Raw genomic sequence first — 18,114 nt, 5'->3', positions numbered from 1 at the left:
GGAAATCGTTACACGTGGGTATTGCTATAGTGTGACCCATGATACCGTCTCAACTCGAGCCTGTATGCTGATGGTTAACAAGGTTACTTTCTCAATAGTGCGTCTTAAAACCCACAGCCTATTCTTTGCCTCACGTGAGACCTCCAGCTGGCCCACAACAAACCATCAAAGACATTTTTTTTTTTAAAGCTTGTCTAAAAAGCTAAAGCTATTTCAGGCGTGAGCTCTTGTCTGCTTTGCTACCTGCTCTTGCTGGTGGGCAGCTGTCGACTGGGCCTCCTCATGGACTGGCTGGGCTGGACCTTCATGGAGGCGCGTGGCGAGGAGCGCGCAAATTGCTCCGGCGGCAGAGGCTTCTTGGGAATCTTCTTGACCAGTCGGCTCACCCACTTCTGCTGCTCCTCCTGGGACACAGCCAGCAGCAGCAGGTTCTTGGCCGAGGACACGTCGTAGTTCACTGGTTGGCGGGAGAGAGATTGTGCAAGAGTTATATTTACTAGCTCAATTGGTATTACTGAAAAATTCCAATTAATTTTTCATGTCCGCAAGCAGCACCGACGTGTTGCCCATAGATCTATGTGAAGCTGGCCCACCTTTGCATGGAGCGATGATCTCCTCCTTCTTGTCCATGTGGTCCTTGTGGCACTTGATGTGGCAGCGACGGCACTCCAGGGCAGGCGGCGGCTTGAACATGTTCCACAGCGGCTTGGTGCACGCCTCGCAGTTGGCGGGGAAATGGTAGATGGTGGGGATGAACTCGTGGCCCTTGTGGCAGATGTAGCTGGACTTCTCCCCGATGGCGTCGACGGGGAACTCGGCCTCCTTTTTGCTCTCGCCTTCGTTGGCATAAAGAATCTGGACAGTCGATAGAGAACGGGGAGGATGAGGATTTTTTTCTTTGCTTTGACACTCAACAAACAGAAATCACATGTTGGTTATCCGGATATTCAAGACATCAAAGATCAAATTAAGAATTTCAATAACAAAACCATCGAAGAGCTGCTGAGACAGACCTGGAATATCCTGGGAATCTCTTTGGCGTCTGCGCGGTACACGTCTGTTTGAGTGACGGGCCTCACGTGGAAAAGTTTGCTGTGTGAAGAAAAATAGCAACGTCCCCTTATCACAGCGATATCTGCACCTCAGTTCAACAACAAATGCCCCCCTACAGGAGACCACACGAGTCCCAGGTTGTCTTCGGGTGTTATACTCACTCTATATCGAGCACCATGTAGGGAATGGAATGCTCTTTGTCTTGCTCGTTGTTGTAGAAGAGAATCTTCTTGCTGCTCACTACAACATACTACGGTAACAGAATGCACGTATTAGTAGTTATGTTAAGTTGAAGAAATACTTGTAAATATATATATATATATATATATATATATATATATATATATATATATATATATATATATATATATATATATATATATATATATATATATATATATATATATATATATATATATATATATATATATATATATATATATCATTCATGCAGCTTTCGCTCTCTCTATACCTTTTTCTCCCATCCAAACTTCTTGGTGTTGTTTCTTACAGGGAGAGAGAGCCAGCCCTCCAGTCTCATTTCTGAGCGGGAGAAAGACAGCAAAGGAGCAAGAGATGAGGAGGTTACAGGATGTGAGCTCGCTGATAATCTGAAGAGTGAAACCTCCATCAAGCTGTGCATCTTTACAAAGCATAATACGAACACCTGCTCTGGTACAAGGTCTAATCCACTTCTTTTTTTATAACTATTTATTGAATGAAAGTGCATTTCCTGCTAACTTAACTTTTTTTGTTTTATTGAAAACCCAAATCCTCATCTAACTTGCGTCTTAAAATAGTTCTTCACATAAAATGAGTTCTTGTATTCCCGCCGAACCGTCAGGGTACAGGGGTCACAATTCGGTGCACGCACTGGCACCCAGAATACACGGTGTGCAGATTGATGCGCGCAATGCCGAACCAGATTTCCGCATTCCGGAAACATTTAGCTGTACGTCGTTGGCAACGGGTGCATTTTGGCATGCGAGTCAGTCACACTTTGCGAACACAAATGAAACGCCAGAGGACCCGTCAGCTTCAACAGCAACGGAGAGTTGTGTATGAGACGAGGACATGTGACGCGGAGATGTGAATGGAAACACATCCAACATTTCGACGGCATCCCCCAGATGTGTCGATCACCAGGAAGAGGAGGAAAAAAATGGAGACACTTTGACACTTGTAGTACTGTCTGTTCAGGATAAATGAAAATAAACGTATCTTTATGCGTTTGTTTTTCTTCCACTGTACCGAACCCACACAGAACCGCTAAACCCGGGAATGAACCGAACCGGGACTTCTGTGTACCGTTACGCCCCTGTATGACATAACTATTTATCACTTATCATTTTTGTAATCATGTTGTTCACCAGTACAGTATATATAGGTTTTTATAAGAGTTCCATTCACATCACCCGGTGGTGGAGCTCTCACCTGTGTACGCGTCATCGGTATCGAACTCCGGCCCGCTGCTGACGCTGGCAGAATCCATGGATTGAACACTGAGCGTCTGCAGGAGGTTCCTCAGCTGCTCGATGTCGCTGTCCTTGCTGTCCAGGGCCATCTGCAGCTCAATACGCATCTGGCTCTCATCAGACAGTTGCTGCAAATCAAGAGCAACAGTCAAAGATACTGAAGACGGAGGAAAGAAACTGTTGTTAACCAAGAAGAAATATGTTCCACATTCGTGCCTAAAATTACATTATTAATGAGGAATGATGAAACACGCCGTGCAAACTGTGCTAACTGTTCTACTGACCGCCTGCATCTCGTTGATCTCCCTCTGGTATTTGATGATGCTGCTGTTGAGCTTCTCCTTCTCCGACCTCAGCTCCAACTGCAGCTTCCTGTTCTCCTTCTCCTTCCGCCGCATGTCGGTGTCGTTACCGCGGCGACTGCCTACGCCTCGGAGCTCCTTCCTGTTCATGATCTCAGCCAGCTTGTTGACGGCCTGCGGACGGACACGAGTGGCACAGTTCGTGCTTTCAGCGTGTTTTCATAGTTTCAGGATCGGAGTGTACGTGAGCGAGTACAAATGAAGCGCATGTGTGGTCAGTTGATCTGACGGCAGACCTACCTGAGTTTTCAGCGTCTTCTCTGACTGCAGCTGCTTCTCAAAGGCCTGCTTCATCTGGATGATCTGCTGCTCCCAATCCTTTGACTTTTCTGATTCTGAAAAAAACGAAAAGAAAAACCACAAAAATGATAAATGATAAATGTCAACCCTGACAGTATTTTTGCCTACAACAACATTTAAATTACAAGTAAAATTCTAAACATTTGAATTACCTTCTATTGCCTCCTTCAGTTTGTTGTTCAGCTCCTCCTTCTCATTGGCTAGGTTGGCGACATCACTGGTCAGGGTCCTATTGGCTTCCTCCAGCTGCATGGGGCAGGAAGTACTGTCATACTTACTATATAATGGGTTATTATGAGCACCGGCTAGGCTGTCTGCCACTGCCACCTGTTGTCCAACCTGAACTCTTAAGCGACAGTTCACCCCAAAATCAAAAACACATATTGTTCCTCTTACCTGTAGTACTATTAATCCATATAGAGTGTTGGACATATCAGTGTGCTCAAAGTGCTGAAGAATTTTTAAAAAAAACAGCCATGTTCCAGCAATCCTGACCCGGTTATGTAAGATAATCCACAGACCTTGTTGTGAGCAGTTTCATGTAGGAACTATTTTCTTTCTAACAAACTACACCCGCCAACCGCATCACCGCGCAGAAGGAAGAGTTCATCTATACTCGACACTGCTAGCTCACCTAGCACCACTGAGCTAGCTCACCTAGCACCACTGAGCTAGCTCACCTAGCACCACTGAGCTAGCTCACCTAGCACCACTGAGCTAGCTATCCTTACAGCTCAGCCATCAATGTTTCTATCTCGCGCTGTCATCAGCCTCTCAACTCTTCCTTCTGCGCGGTGATACGGTTGGCGGGTGTAGTGTGGTAGAAAGAAAATAGTTTAAAGATTATGATCAAAAATATGTGTATTTGATTTTGGGGTGAACTTTCTCTTTAAGTCTTTGTAGAGCTTGAGAATGCACTGAATTTACACTATCATTATACATCATATTGTATTACTTCAGTAACGAGGCAAGCTAACCTCTTTATCCAATGTGATGAACAGCTGCATACCAACACATCCAAAAACAAACAGGAAACCCTCTCAGATCACGTAGGTTCGATTTATTTACGGCCACAGGACTCACCGAACCGATGGTGATGTCCTTATCAGACAGCTCCTGGCGGTGTCGGGCCATCATTTCCTTCAGCTCCAGCTCCTTCATTATCTTCTCCTTCTCCAGGTCAGAGTACTGCTCCTCGGCGATGGAGCGCGCCAGCTGCTCCGAGTCGGCCTTCGTCAGTGTGATCTCGAGCTGAGCTGCCAGCGAATCCCTGAAGGAGAACCAACGAGTGTTAACGGCAAACCAACGTCTCATTCTGAGATGCAGATTAACGGTCCGCAGCATCCTTATTCGGTCTATGGTTTTGTCCTTGATTATTAAAGTGGAATAAAAAAAAAGGGGGAAATATCTCCAAGCAGCCAAACTACCTCTCCTCCTGTAGCTCCTGCAGAGACTGCTGTGCGTCTTTGTACAGCTTGTTCCTCTCCTCACACTCCTCCTTTAGTTCACGGACCTGGGTCTTGTACAGCGTCTGGGAAACACAGCACACATGTGAACTACGCATTACTCCATTTACACAGATCATGTATTGTTTTACCTTCTTGAAGAAATGTGTGAAAGAATCATCAGCTATTCAATACAGTGAAGTGAATACACATTACAACATGCATTAGCTAGTGAAATAAATAGGAATATTGTTCTGATGGCACATTACAGCCCAGCAAGCTCAACAGCAGGATGCAGAACCGTAACGTGTTCTTCATTTCACATCCACACGCAGAAAAAGACTCACAGAGAAATACTGTTCGGCTTCTAACTGGTCCTGCAGCTCCTTCATTTGCCCGTCTGTGTCCTGTCGTTCTCTGCAGTACAAAGAAACAATCTATTACTCATCATCCTCTTTGTGTCAGAATATTAAACCCTCGAGCGAGAACAGAGGTTAAAACTAAATGCACACTGACTTGCGCAGCTCTTGGTTCTGTTTCTCCAGGCTGCGTTTGATGTCGAGCAGGTGATTCGCTTCCTGCTTGAGCTGCTTCTCGGAGGTTCGCAGCGAATTGAGCTGCTGGTTCTGGGCTTTCAGGTCGTTCTGGGTCAGGTTGCGCTTCTGGGTCTCCTGCTCGATCTTCAGCGTCAGGTTCTTCACCTGAGAGAGAGCACAAATGCAAAGCGGGGAGGCGGGTTTTTAATACTTAGATGCCTGCACTTACCGCTATTGTCTCAACCAGCTCACTGTTACTCCTCCACAGCTCACAATTTACGCGCTGTTACACAGGCGGAGAGATTTGTTCCTGTGGGTGGCATTTAATATCTAAACAGCACACCGTTTCCCCTGAAGGGAAGATGAACACTCCCTCACCTCCTCGGTTAGTCGGTCCTTGTGTCTGCGCAGCTCATCGAGTTTCTGCAGAGCCTGTTTATAGTCGCAGTCCATCATGCTGCTGTGCTTCTCCAGATCCAGGATTCGGTTCTCCAGCCTAAGTTTGGCCGCCCGCTCCTCCGCCAGCTTCTGATCCATCTCTGGATGAGAGTTGTGTCACACATTTTCCACATGTTAAAGTCATGTTAATCAGTAGTGTGTAAAAGCGTGATAATAATTGCAAATTTAAGTTGAAATCTTGAAGTTGTTGCTTCTCCCTCACACTCTATATTGTGTGACGGTACAAACTAAGATGAACAAGGAGGTTTGTGAGAGTGCAACTTTCCGTGCCTTTACCCTTCATGGACTCTGACTTGGCGCCCTCGATGGTTACTTTGATCTTGCTCTTGTCTGCCAGCAGTGCCCTGGTGGCCTTGTGAGAGGCCTCCTCCTGCTCCAGCTCCTGCTGCAGCACCTTCAGCTTGTAGGTCAAATCAATCTCCTTGTTGCTCTTCTCCTGCGCAAACAAAACGAGGGCGAACGTTGAAGGCCTACGAGCAAAACTCGGCTTGAAACCACACATCCGACAACACAAATACGTACGTGACGCCATTCGCTGCACCAGCTCAACTTCAGACTTCCAGCGGCACAGTAGAGCCCAAAAGAGGAGCACTGAACTAAAAGGTATAGTTTTATTAAGTGTACTGAGGTTGAATGAGCTACTTATGCCGTCAGATGTCCCATTCCGACGGGGAAATGAAGCCGCTATCTATGCTCTCTACACAGTAATCTTACCCTGCAGAACACGGGGTTGCTGGTCTACCGTTGGCTGACATCGGTTAGTTTGTTACTGTGAAACTTTGGTGTTGTTAAGAGTTAGTTTGGATTCACCAAAGTCACAGAATAACACAAAAACTAACCACTTAAGGCAGCCCAGGTAGACCATCAACCTCTGTGTTCTGCAGGGTAAGAGTACTGTGTAGTGGCTTTGTGGAGAGCATAAATGGATGTACAAGCTTTAGTTCAGCGTCAGTAACTATTGTCTGAAAGGTAAAAATATTCTAAATATATGAAGATATACTGATACACTGACAATGGATAAATAACTCACACAACCCCTCAAAACATCCAAACTACCCCTTTAACGTTATCTGAAATAACAAAGGATTAAAGCACTGAGTGATTATAGTGTCTCACTAACTACCCGTCCGAATAGTCCAGAAGCAAAGTTCTTCACTAAAGCCCTTTAAGCTTCAGCTCCAGGATCAATATGCCCTTTGAATTATTTAGCAACCAATAGACCTCAACAGCTGATCCGCGTAAGTACTTGGAAGATTACAATTCTATTAAGACGCTGGCCATTAAGTGTAATCAGCAGCATGTTTGCAATTGTCAGTTGTACAATAATCTCTAAATAATAAGGCTTTTAAACCAGTTATGGAGCGGCCTCTTTAATGGGTTTGTAGAGTATTTATCTGCCCTGTGCTGTGATGCTCCCACTGCAGCAAACCAGAAGAAAAACACGAGAACAAAAGCTTTCCTGAATAACACTGGTAACAGGTACCAAAGTCCTCTGGGGATGAACCATTCTGTAGGTTTTATCTTGGGAGTTCAAGATGTCCAAATGAACCGCCAGGTATTCATATTACATTACATTTGTTACAAGACAGCATCCCAAAATACTGAAAATGTAAGATTTACAAACCAATGACGAATACTTAGAGGTAAGCTAGAAAAACTGCTTTACCTTCTCCAGATCGGTGTGTTTCTCCTGAAGCTGTCTCTTCTCGGTCTCGGTCTTGCACAGAGTTTGTCTCTGCTGACGGGCCTCCTCCTCCAGGCCGGAGATGCGTCCTGCAAGACCGAACCAAGAGAGTTCTCAGAGGAGCAGGTTTCATTTAGAAGTCAAAAATACCTCCACACGTGCACGTAGCATACTACAAACCAAACACTTCCGTCGTCATTATTGGTATGCATACATACACTGATCTGGGGCCAGCAGGACTGGGGCAGTACGGAGCAGCATACAAGTGAGTGTGTTGCTTTATCCCCCAGCCATGCCATGTGCCACGGTTTGTACACACACACACACACACACACATATACACACACACACACACACACACGCACACACCTGATTATTCAAAGTCACTATGACAGTTTAAATAGCCAGAGTACTGCCCTAACCAGACCGAGGTTACATTATTAGCCCCGACTCGACTGCAATGCAGGAACTGGCTGTTGCTTTATTTAAGGGCAGAGAGGAGAGCTAGTATTTCATCTTTTGACTTTGTTCAGCCGGTGTAAATATCAGATGTATTTGTTCTGGTGTGGATCGAGGCCGTTGTGGCTCTGCAGAGCCCCTCCAGACAAACCCGTTTAGATAAAAGCTCTTCCGAATGAATTCCAATCAACCTGTCTCACGCACCCACGCACAACGATAGCACCGCCGTTGTTTGCTGAAATGGATTCTGACTGCGATGATGCTGCAGTATCGAGGCCGGAAAAGCCTCTTTGCTGCCAGCTGTATCTGTGCGTCACTTTGCTCTTGCCCACCTAGCTGCGCTTGTGAATCTGCCGTGTTAGCTGCCCGGCAGACAGAAAGTCATTTTAATCCGAGGCGTGTCATAAAATTATAAAAAAATTATAAAAAAACAAAAAAAAAAGCAGGTAACTACAGTAGGTAATACAGTGACTATGGATCTGTACCTCATACAACCCCACTACAAAACTATCCCTTTAAAACCAGACAACCATTGTTTACAGACTAGAAATCTCCCCAGAATTTATTTTGTGTGTGTGTGTGAGAGACCCACCCATCAGGTCGCTGATGGTCTCGGAGCCCTGGCTGTGCTCCCTCCTCTCCGCCTCCAGCGCGGCCTGCAGGCTGATGCATTCCTTCTCCAGGCTCAGCTTGCTGCGCTCCAGCAGGCAGCTTTTGTCCTGCAGCTCGCGCACGTTGGCCTCCAGCTGCTGCAGCTGCTTGCTGCTGTCCGTCTGGGTTTTACGGAGCCTCGTCGCCGCCTCCGACTCGGCCCGCAGCAACGTGTTGGCTTCTTCCAGCTGGACGGAAACAAAAAAAGTGTGACGATTAGTCGGAAACGGTTTCATTTGGGAAACGCGTCATTTTTCTTTTTGTCAATGTCCTGTTGCATATAAACTTTCCAATCAACTATTTTATTTTGGGATAAAGAGAAATCGGCTTAGTGCCGTTTATAATAAACAATTTAGTACTTCCTGTTTGGAAGCATTTCCGTTAACAATCATTTCTGTATAGTTACAATAGTAAGTGGCTTTACGGACATTAAACCTCAGTGCCCCCAGAAAAAAATACAACTGACAGTATAAGCGACGGACCTGTTTCTGCAGGTGAATGTTCTTTTCGTTGGAAATGTGTGAATTCTGGTTTCTCTTCTTCATGTCATCCAGCTGGTCTCGAAGGCTGTTGACTGCACAACGCACAAGAACACAGAACAAATTATAATATATAATATACACATACTATAATAACAATAACACTTCTTCATTATGAAGTTGTTTTTCTTATCAGTGATGGGCATCACAGAACAGGGCTGTCTAAGAGTCTATTTGACCAGATGATGGCAGCAATGTCCACATTATCTCAGCCTGCCTGCAAACTTCTATCAGAACTCTCCTACTTCAAATTAAAAGCCTAACAATTTATTTAGTAAAAGGCGATATTTCAATGGATCCTTGCATATTAACTGTCATCTTTTAACTATGATCACTTGGCACCAAAAACAAAGTATGCCTCTTGATAGATTTTTTTTTTTTAAATGTGATACCTAAACACACTTGATGGTGCATGAAAAGAAGAATTATTATTATTATTATGCAACAAGATAAGTGATTCATTCTATGTTTTCTATTCATTAAGCAACAAAAGGAGTGTAAGGACGCATATTATGAACAATATGTGTGTGTGTGTGTGTGTCGCGTCACCTTCGTTCTCGAGGCAGCGCTTCCTGTCGGCCTCGCTCTCGGCCTTGCGGTGGCTCTCCAGGCTCTTGTGCTGCAGCAGAGCTTTCTCTCTCTCCAGCTGCCTCAGAGTCGACTCCAGATTCTTTCTGCTGCTCACCTGAAATCAGTCATTGAAACACTTTGCTCAACGTGTCCCATGGGGCCGGACTCCCTAACTCGCGTTATTAGTGACGGTTCCATTGGGGTCCGATAGGGCCTCGACATAAATACGATCCCATCAGACCTTTTAGTGCGGTTATTAGAATTTCGTGAAGCAGTCCAGTGGAACCTCGCGGGACACGACGCACTGGCGTTCAACCGGTCGAGTGAGAAATCATTATTCTGACTTGAATACAGTTTTTGGGAAAAGGCCATAAAAATGGGTGAAAAAAAAACAAAACTGGGACGATCCTGCTACGGAAACCGGGTCAAAATATGCAAGAGATCTCTCAACACTAACAGGTGCCTTCACTGTGTTTTCGGGGGGGAGTAGCTTACCTCTTCCTCAAGCTCTTTGGAGATTTTGTCCAGACGGCTGGTGGCAGCTCTGCAAAAAAGAAAAGAAAAAGAAAACAGGACAACATTTGCATGAGCTGTGAGGGCGATGGTCACTGTGCTCGTGTCTGCAACATAAAGAAAAGCTACCGTTTGTTATCAAACGTTTCTACAGGGGAACCTGTACCTGTGTTTGTGCTCTATGTCGCCTTTGACCTGCTTCTCATTATTCAGCTGCACCTCCAGGAGACGCAGTTTCTTCTCCAGTGCTGCCGTCTGTGGAGAGAAAACAAACAAGCAATCACACGTGTCCTTGTGACTAGTCAAGTGCTCAAGTTCAAGAGCTGTTTGCAACCTTTAGCCCGTGTTTTGAGAGTTGACACTCGGGAATGTGTGCACCTTTAAGCCTGCATTGATTTGAACTTTTGGGCCACAAGATGTAAACACAAAACTGACATATCATCACCTTTAAAGTTGAATAATATACATTTACAAATCTACCAAATACAGAACGAGCATTTGTTTGAAGTAGTCACCGGATCAATGTACCTCTAATATTCACACTCCTTTGAGCTCAGTTTTGTTGTTTGGTATATCTTTGGCTCTTGTGTTACAAAATGCTTCACCGTGTTCACCAGCTAGTTATTGTTTGGTGCTGGGCAGGTTGTGTAAAGTGTGTTTTATTACAGTTAAGTTAAGAGAAATGACTTCAGACTTCAGAAATAAAACAATGAGCTGAAAGACACTAAAACGCTTGGTACAGTTGAGGAGAACACCAGAATTGGGACTTAATTCTCAGTGTGCACATAGACATACAGATGACAGCTTCTCAAAAGTGAAACCGAAACATCTCGTTCACCATGTTAGCTGACGAGCCACGGGCCAGACTAAGATCTAATTACATGTCGAATACATTTATCCCCAAAGATGGTTTCCGTCATTTTATGTAGTTCTTATCGCGCTGATGTATGCTCAAGAGATCAGCTTTCTGATAAGTTTGGTTTTAATTGTTATTTGATGCTATAAAAAGGGGGAGTGATGTCATGCTTGACAGCTGTGAATACCAGCTGCTCTGAGTGAAGTGGTCAGAGAGCCGGAGGCCCGGGAAAACGCAACTTTAACTTTCCATAACCGTGATCGTCTGTTTCAGATATATACTGCAAAGATCTTTATACACAGACTGTATCGCTCGCTAGCTTAGCAACATGTCCACTGACTTCATAAGGACAGACAGCGCTGTCGGATCGCCCTGTGTTTTCAAATCAGATGACGTTTTCTGAAACACAACTCAAGCATCTGTGTAACAAGACATACATCAATTAGCTCATAAATGAATCTATAGATATATAGACGTGGTGTTAATGTCAGTTAAGTACAGCAGCAAGGTTGCTCTCACGCCAAAAAGCTGTGCTCGTGATTGGCTCAGGATGTTTGTATGGGCGGGACCTCGATACCTCTGCACAGACTCTGACTCCAACCAACATCACCGGCAATATGACAGCAGGGATAGGGGGATAGGGATACGTGCCTTCATTTTTGTACAGTGGGAGGAACTTTTGATCTGAAGCTCTTTTAAAACTTCCTAAGATAAAAGGTTTCTAGTCATTACAGAAGCACTCTCATATTGACAATTTTTGCAGAGCTCAAAAACTTTAAGATTTACTTGAAAGTTTCTAGTCCTGTACATCATATCATTTTGCAACGCAAATAAAAACCTGGGGCTTTGTCGTCTTCCTGGGAAGTGCTAGTTGATTGATAAGGCTGCTCAAGCAGCACTGAGGCCAATAACAGATTAGCTTTAAGGTCAGCCACTTACACCAAAAGCTGCTTAAGGATTTCTGTGTGACTAAGAGCACTGAAATTCTAACAAAGTACAAATAAATCACGGGAAATCCTTTCCCTGAGTCATTTCCATCATAATCCTGAACGTCAGTACAGTATGAAGCTGGATTAATCGCAATGTCAACAGGTCATGTAAAGTGATGCCTGGCTTATTCGTTTCCTGAGAGGCCTGGTTGGAGTTGCTCGAGGTGCGTGGAAGTGAAAAGAACCCACCTCTCCTTTCGAATTGTCTTGTGCCACCAAGACGTTGTTGGGAGCGTTTAATAACCTGAGGAGGGAAAACGGACAAAATCAACACAAAGTCAAGAACAAATCTCTCCGAGTGCTGACATCTGATGAAATGATAAGATATCGCTAGAAGAAAACAGATGACTCACTGGTCTTCTTTGAAGTAAGTGAAGCCAACAAAGGGCAGCTGGTTTCCGACAAAGGCCTTAGGTTTGGGGAACGTTTCCACGTCGCCTTTGTCATCTTCGATCTCGTCGAAATTACTGGTGTCTATGTCACTACTCAGCTCTGGGACCACAGGGGCGACCGCTGAGGAAAGAGTGACAGAGAGAGAGAGAGAAGGAAAAAGGCAAGTGGGAATTGCTGGAAAAGGGAAGCACTGTGTAAACAAAACTTGGCTTTGCAGTTATTATAAATAATTCCTTCTTTGGCCGCTGTTCCAAAAGAATCCTTGTTTAACGTTTGAGTCACTTAAAAGGCTTGTTGTACTGGCTCATTGTGAGGCTGCTTGGTGAACCGTGGTGATACTGACTGTCTCTGATGGTGTCGAAGGTCCACTGGTCGTTCTTGAAGAAAGGGTGCCGCTTGATTTCCTCCACGCCGTTTCTGCCCAATCGCACCTCCCTCAAAACAAAGAGAGTGAATGAGTCGCGGAGCAATGACTAAATGCACCTTTTGTTTTCAGTTCAACGGTATCAGTGGCAACAGGCAAACATGACCCGTTGAGCCATATTCTTCTCCGAGAGCCAATGAACACCAGAGCAAAATATACAGACATTGATTTTCGTTGGCCTAAAGCGTCGCAAACCAGTGGTGGAAATACGACGCCGCATTAGGAAGTAAAAACAGAAAGAAGTTAAAGAAGTGGTAATTTTTCGAGAAAGAAACTCGATAATTTACGTGAGAAAAACTCCAATATTCTCTAAGATTATAGAGTCAGAAATGTATGAGGAACCACAAGGCCTCACTCTGCAAGGTTGGATCAACCTCATCACACCACAGTGGACGACCTATCAAATTATACTTTGCAATTAGATTCAGCAATAAGGAAATACTTGTACTGAATTGGGCTTATTCAAATAAGAGTTTTATTTTCTCCTAAATTTATGCTTTAAGTTCTATTAGTGTAAATTTACCACTTTAATCTCAGAGAATATCCACGTTCTTTTTCTTGTAAATTTACGACTTCAAAAGTGAAAATGTAATCATCGTCAAAGTTCTGTTGTAAAAGGAGTTTTTCTTGTAATATTATCGGTCCTTCCTCCCTAGTTTGCTGTGTAAAAATTATATATATATTTAACCTACAATGGCCCTAAAACATATAAAGATCAGTGTGCTGTGTGCAGCTCAATAACATCAACATGTTGGGTGAAGCCCGAGTACTGCAGCACATAAAAAGTAGCCCCTCCTGGCGTCGTCACAATCAATACTCGGAACATTTAGTGCGACTCTCAGTACTTGTCGGTCAGGAAGGCACAGATGATGTTTTTGGCATCTTTGGAGATCTCCACATCGTCGGGGAAGTTGAGGGAGTTCTTGTGGTCCATGATCTTGCTGTAGGTTCCCACCAGAGAGTCGGCATAGAATGGCGTGTCACCTGACGGCAAATTCAGTTACGTTAGCTGTAACGAACATTGTGTCTCTTACTGAGATGCTTCCAACACGCCGCACTTCTCCACTCTTGTTTTTTACAAAATCAATAACTTAATTAAAATGCTCACTGACCAACAAGCATCTCGAAGATGAAGACCCCTACGGACCACCAGTCACACTCTCTCCCGTAGTACCCGTCTCCTCCCTGGGATTTCAGCACCTCAGGAGAGATGTAGTCTGGGGTCCCGACAGCCGTGTCACAGTGCACCATGCCCGTCTGCAACGCAAATCCAGGAGTCAATATCCTTCAAAGCGGCCCTATCTTTTAACGTTAGAGCCTGAAATCTCCATTTTTCCAAACGAGACGTGTCAGCAGACACACAAAGCTTGCTGTGTGACTGAGTAACCATCCAGTCCGGAATCTCAAATGTACAACTACTGTAACCTCTAGAAGGGCTGTTTTAACTACTACGGCGGTTTTGTTCATGAATCACATTCAGGGCCCCCCTCGACTCAACTCACCGAGTTCATCTTCATGCACGTGCCGAAGTCGGCCAGCTTGAGGTGCCCGAGTCTGTCCAGCAGGATGTTGTCGGGCTTCACGTCCCGATGGATGAAGCCCATGGAGTGGATGGCGTCCAGGGCCATCACCACCTCCGCCGTGTAGAACTTGGCCCACTTCTCCGGCACGTCGTAGGTGCTGGTGAGGTTGACCAGGTCGCCTCCTGGCATGTACTCCATCACCATGTAGAGGTAGTGCTCGTCTTGGAAGGCACAGCACAACTGGGTGGACCCAAACGCACAAGATCTCGTTAGTAGCTATCTTTAAACTTTGATGATGGAGCCGTGGGAAGAGAGAGAGAGAAAAAAAATCAGAAGCCGATCGGTGAATTTAAAATGTCGTACCTGCACAACCCAGGGGCTGTTGGCGAAGGCCATGATGTCCCTCTCTTCCCAGAAGAAAGCGGAGTCCGAGCGCTTGATCATCTCAAACTTGCTCAGCACCTTCATGGCGTAGACCTTCTGAGAGGCTTTATGCCGGACCTGATAGCGGCGAGACCCAGTTATTCAGAGGTGGAAAAAGCAATGGAGAATTTCAGATTCTTCAGAGTCCAACATTTTGGCCAAAACGGTGGATTGCAGGTTACATAAAACTGCATCAAACCACCGACTGCCCGTCAATGTCAAGTATTCCCATCATGACGGATGATTTGTCCTGCAGCAAAAGTCGATTTAGAGTGTGAAATATTCTCACATAATCTCAAAGGCTTCGACTAGTAAAAGAGGCTGTGCGTCATTTATAAAACAGGGTTGTAACTGCATTGCACTTATGTGTAGAAACCCATGGCAGTGATCCTAATCACTCCACAGAACCCTTGCCAGGGACAGCTTGACAAATGAAAACCAATACTCACTAGTTGCACTTCACCAAAGGCCCCTCGACCGATGACTTTAACTATGTCAAAGTCTTCAGACTTCATCTGGAGGTCTCGAGTCTGTCTAATGACTGTCTCATCTGAGTATGAAGAGAATAAAAAAAATGACATTAATGATGTTGTGAATGTACCACGAGAACAAATTACAGCTTTGAAAGAAGGCGAATGTCCTCCATCTCTCTCTTCCTCTCTCCCTCTCGGGCACCCAAAAACGACTTACATCTGTTTAAGAAGGTTTCGATGTTTTTGTTCTTGCGTAGTGCGGGGTAGTCCAGGTCCAAGACCAGGGCGTTGATGGAGTCCTGCACGGAAAGAGAGAACAATCAGTCATCAGTCATGACCATCCAGGTGATGTAGTCACCTCCAGCTGCTGGTTTTGCTTCCTTAGAATTGACAGTGAGCTGGAGTTCTAACACATTCTCTGCATAGAGAGTGTGGGTTGATCGCTAAAGCTTACGTCACAGTGAAACATGACAGATACTCTAATGACAAGAAGTGTTGTCTCCATTCCTCAGCATTCATTTGCGACAGGATTTGACATTCATGTGCAAAAAGAAAAATCACAGCTTGAGTGTCAAAATATTTCCTGTTAAGATTCTAGTCAGTTGGCCTAATGCTGGACAGAACGTATTAATGATTTTCTTTTGCATAGAGCGAATATCTGAACTACAGAGGAAATGCATCATTCCTAAAAAATAAAAATAGTTCCAGACTTATTTATAAAAACATGAAGCAAACGCAACTGGCAAACACGTTCTACCCAATAAAGGCAGTGGAGTGCAGGAGCGACTGGGCTTCACACAGCAGCATTACTGACCACTGACTGCATCTCTACACACAGTTGATTTCCTGTGTGCTTTCTAACAGCTTGGGCCAGCCTTTCACTCCACACGGATCAACTTGACGGACTGGATACATACACAGCAGCTACAGGCAAAGAGAAACGGTTTGAACTGAAGGCCTTAATCCTCGAGAGAGACAGAAAGAGGCAGGATGACTCATTGTTCTTTCCATCAGCAACAACCTACTTGATTCTGTCAATGATATTCATCTGCTGACAAATGAGGAACGCACTGTTTTCTGCGACGACACAGTCTAAGGGAGATGATTGGACGTCCACACGCCGTGTAGTCACCACACTCATTTGTCCTTTCTGCATATTTCTGCCTGAACGCAGGAATAAATCCTCTCCGATAGGTCACGACCAGCTCACAGGAAATAACATGACAGCTGATTCTATGATTCACTGAAAAGCAGAAGAATGCTCAATATATCACACACACACTATAGACCAATCACCAATCACATGGGCAGACGTGGACCTTCATTAGGAACATTTAATTCACTTAACTAAATGTGTGCAAAGATCAAAACATAAGAAAATAAACTAATTGAAAAAGGAAATGAGCGGGTGAAATATAAAGGAAAATAGAGGAAATTAGAAGAGAAGAGGAAAATAAATTGTAGTTTGAATTTATTTGACCAACTGATTGGAGTTAAAAGGAGACGTATGAAGATTCTAATTATTTAACAAACAGTATAATTACTGATGTATTTCTGACTAAGAGTGTGTCTCTGAAGTGTTGTGAGGCTGACGTCACACTGCAGAAGCACGTCAGGTCAACTGAACACAAGCTGTCATTTCATAATGGATTTAGTTTGACCTGGGGCAATGTAGGGAAACCATCAAATAAGCAAAAGACAGGCCGAGGCCAACCCCTAATCGTTACAGTGTGTTACAATAAGGAAGTCATCTATCAACTTTTGTCAGCTACGCATTCCTGAACCGGTCAACGAGGAGCTGTTTGGACCAAGCCGAAAGTTAGAACAGAGAACGCAAGAACCCGGATCTGATCCAGCGCTCTTTCCTGGTTTCTTTCAAACGCGTCTTCCACTCGTCTCATTCAACCCTCCCTCCTCTCGTTCTCCCACCATCACAGTGCTGAGACAGGACGGCACAAGCTGCTTCACGTCCTCCACTGTTCTCCCGTCTCTTTTGACCTTTTTCCGCCGCTCTCCTTGTCCGTCTTATCTGCCCCCCCCCGCCGCCGCCGCCATCGTTCTCCGCTCGGCTGCAGTCAGTCCGCGGCGGGCTGCGCACTCCATTTCATCATCTCAACTTTCACTTCCCCATTAAAGGACTGACCTCACACAAAACTACTATTTAAGGAAGAAAAATAAATTACACACGGAGAGGGGGGGGGGGGGGGGGGGTTGCCGGGTGCACGTGCACGCACGAGGATCTCCCCGCAGCAATACAGTAAACGATCCACCCCACCCCGGGGCTGGCAGATAAGTTCAGTGTCATGAAGCCAGTCCCAGTGTGCAAGTCATTTCCTCCGAGGCAGCGTTCTCCGCTACCGTTGCTCTGCATTCGTCAAAAAACAAAAAAATATTTCACACATGCACGGCAGCTACAGGTGTGAGCATGTATGAATGCATCAGATACATGATATGATGATAAACAATTTACTTGCCTAAAACATCTGGACACTCACTGATGAGTCAGCTGGAGGCCCGTGATGTCTTCATGCTTCACCGCGGTCGGTGTTAAAGATGAAGCTGCTGCAGTAGCTAGTTTACCCACAACACTGTAGTGGTGTCAAGCTACAGGAGAGGGGGGGGGGAACAACTGCACTGCACGAGTGTTGCCCTTATTTTGTGTCAGATTTCTTAGTGTGATTTTCTATCAAAGGCCACTATGCACATGTATTACATCTGGACTGGTTGGTGTACAGTACCCAAGGAGCAGGAGGGCAACCAGTCCCTGCGCATCAAGCAGCAACCATATAGCTCAGGTATCATTCCCACAATGCCTCAGGCCTCCAATATATCGTGCATTTAGTTTAAGTTTAAACAGTTTCATGTCGGCCTGTGCTTTTATGATAAATGAATGCTTGTGTATTTATTTATTTAAAGAATACTTCCTCCACAAAAACAGTAATTGTTTGTCAATTACTCGCCCAGTGTTACCTGGAACTCTTGCAGAA

The 18,114-nt window shown here is 44.9% G+C and overlaps 1 protein-coding gene across 2 annotated transcripts in view; it reads right to left on the bottom strand.

The window, feature by feature from the left end:
• rock2a (rho-associated, coiled-coil containing protein kinase 2a) overlaps positions 1-18,114 on the bottom strand; it is a 32,471-nt gene that overhangs the window by 3,901 nt on the left and 10,456 nt on the right. The window contains exons 2-31 of one of the 2 annotated variants that reach the window (XM_076107568.1): positions 15,345-15,426; positions 15,104-15,204; positions 14,595-14,732; positions 14,211-14,471; positions 13,821-13,965; positions 13,554-13,692; positions 12,628-12,719; positions 12,245-12,404; positions 12,081-12,135; positions 10,213-10,301; positions 10,029-10,077; positions 9,513-9,648; positions 8,907-8,998; positions 8,366-8,612; positions 7,297-7,403; positions 5,901-6,066; positions 5,550-5,710; positions 5,152-5,336; positions 4,983-5,052; positions 4,618-4,721; positions 4,274-4,460; positions 3,343-3,436; positions 3,131-3,225; positions 2,813-3,004; positions 2,488-2,656; positions 1,526-1,596; positions 1,215-1,303; positions 1,014-1,092; positions 594-855; positions 244-457 (exon numbers count right to left, since the gene is read on the bottom strand). In XM_076107568.1, the coding sequence (XP_075963683.1) occupies positions 244-457; positions 594-855; positions 1,014-1,092; positions 1,215-1,303; positions 1,526-1,596; positions 2,488-2,656; positions 2,813-3,004; positions 3,131-3,225; positions 3,343-3,436; positions 4,274-4,460; positions 4,618-4,721; positions 4,983-5,052; positions 5,152-5,336; positions 5,550-5,710; positions 5,901-6,066; positions 7,297-7,403; positions 8,366-8,612; positions 8,907-8,998; positions 9,513-9,648; positions 10,029-10,077; positions 10,213-10,301; positions 12,081-12,135; positions 12,245-12,404; positions 12,628-12,719; positions 13,554-13,692; positions 13,821-13,965; positions 14,211-14,471; positions 14,595-14,732; positions 15,104-15,204; positions 15,345-15,426 (4,031 nt within the window). The remainder of the gene's footprint in view (positions 1-243; positions 458-593; positions 856-1,013; positions 1,093-1,214; positions 1,304-1,525; positions 1,597-2,487; positions 2,657-2,812; positions 3,005-3,130; positions 3,226-3,342; positions 3,437-4,273; positions 4,461-4,617; positions 4,722-4,982; positions 5,053-5,151; positions 5,337-5,549; positions 5,711-5,900; positions 6,067-7,296; positions 7,404-8,365; positions 8,613-8,906; positions 8,999-9,512; positions 9,649-10,028; positions 10,078-10,212; positions 10,302-12,080; positions 12,136-12,244; positions 12,405-12,627; positions 12,720-13,553; positions 13,693-13,820; positions 13,966-14,210; positions 14,472-14,594; positions 14,733-15,103; positions 15,205-15,344; positions 15,427-18,114) is intronic. The other variant, XM_076107569.1, reaches the window with a different exon arrangement.

Source organism: Anarhichas minor, unplaced genomic scaffold, assembly GCF_050575085.1.
Source record: "Anarhichas minor isolate MPS153535 unplaced genomic scaffold, ASM5057508v1 ptg000040l, whole genome shotgun sequence".
Taxonomy (NCBI): Eukaryota; Metazoa; Chordata; class Actinopteri; order Perciformes; family Anarhichadidae; genus Anarhichas; species Anarhichas minor.
Note: the sequence above shows the minus strand (reverse complement) of the source record. Positions and strands in the feature narration are given on the sequence as shown.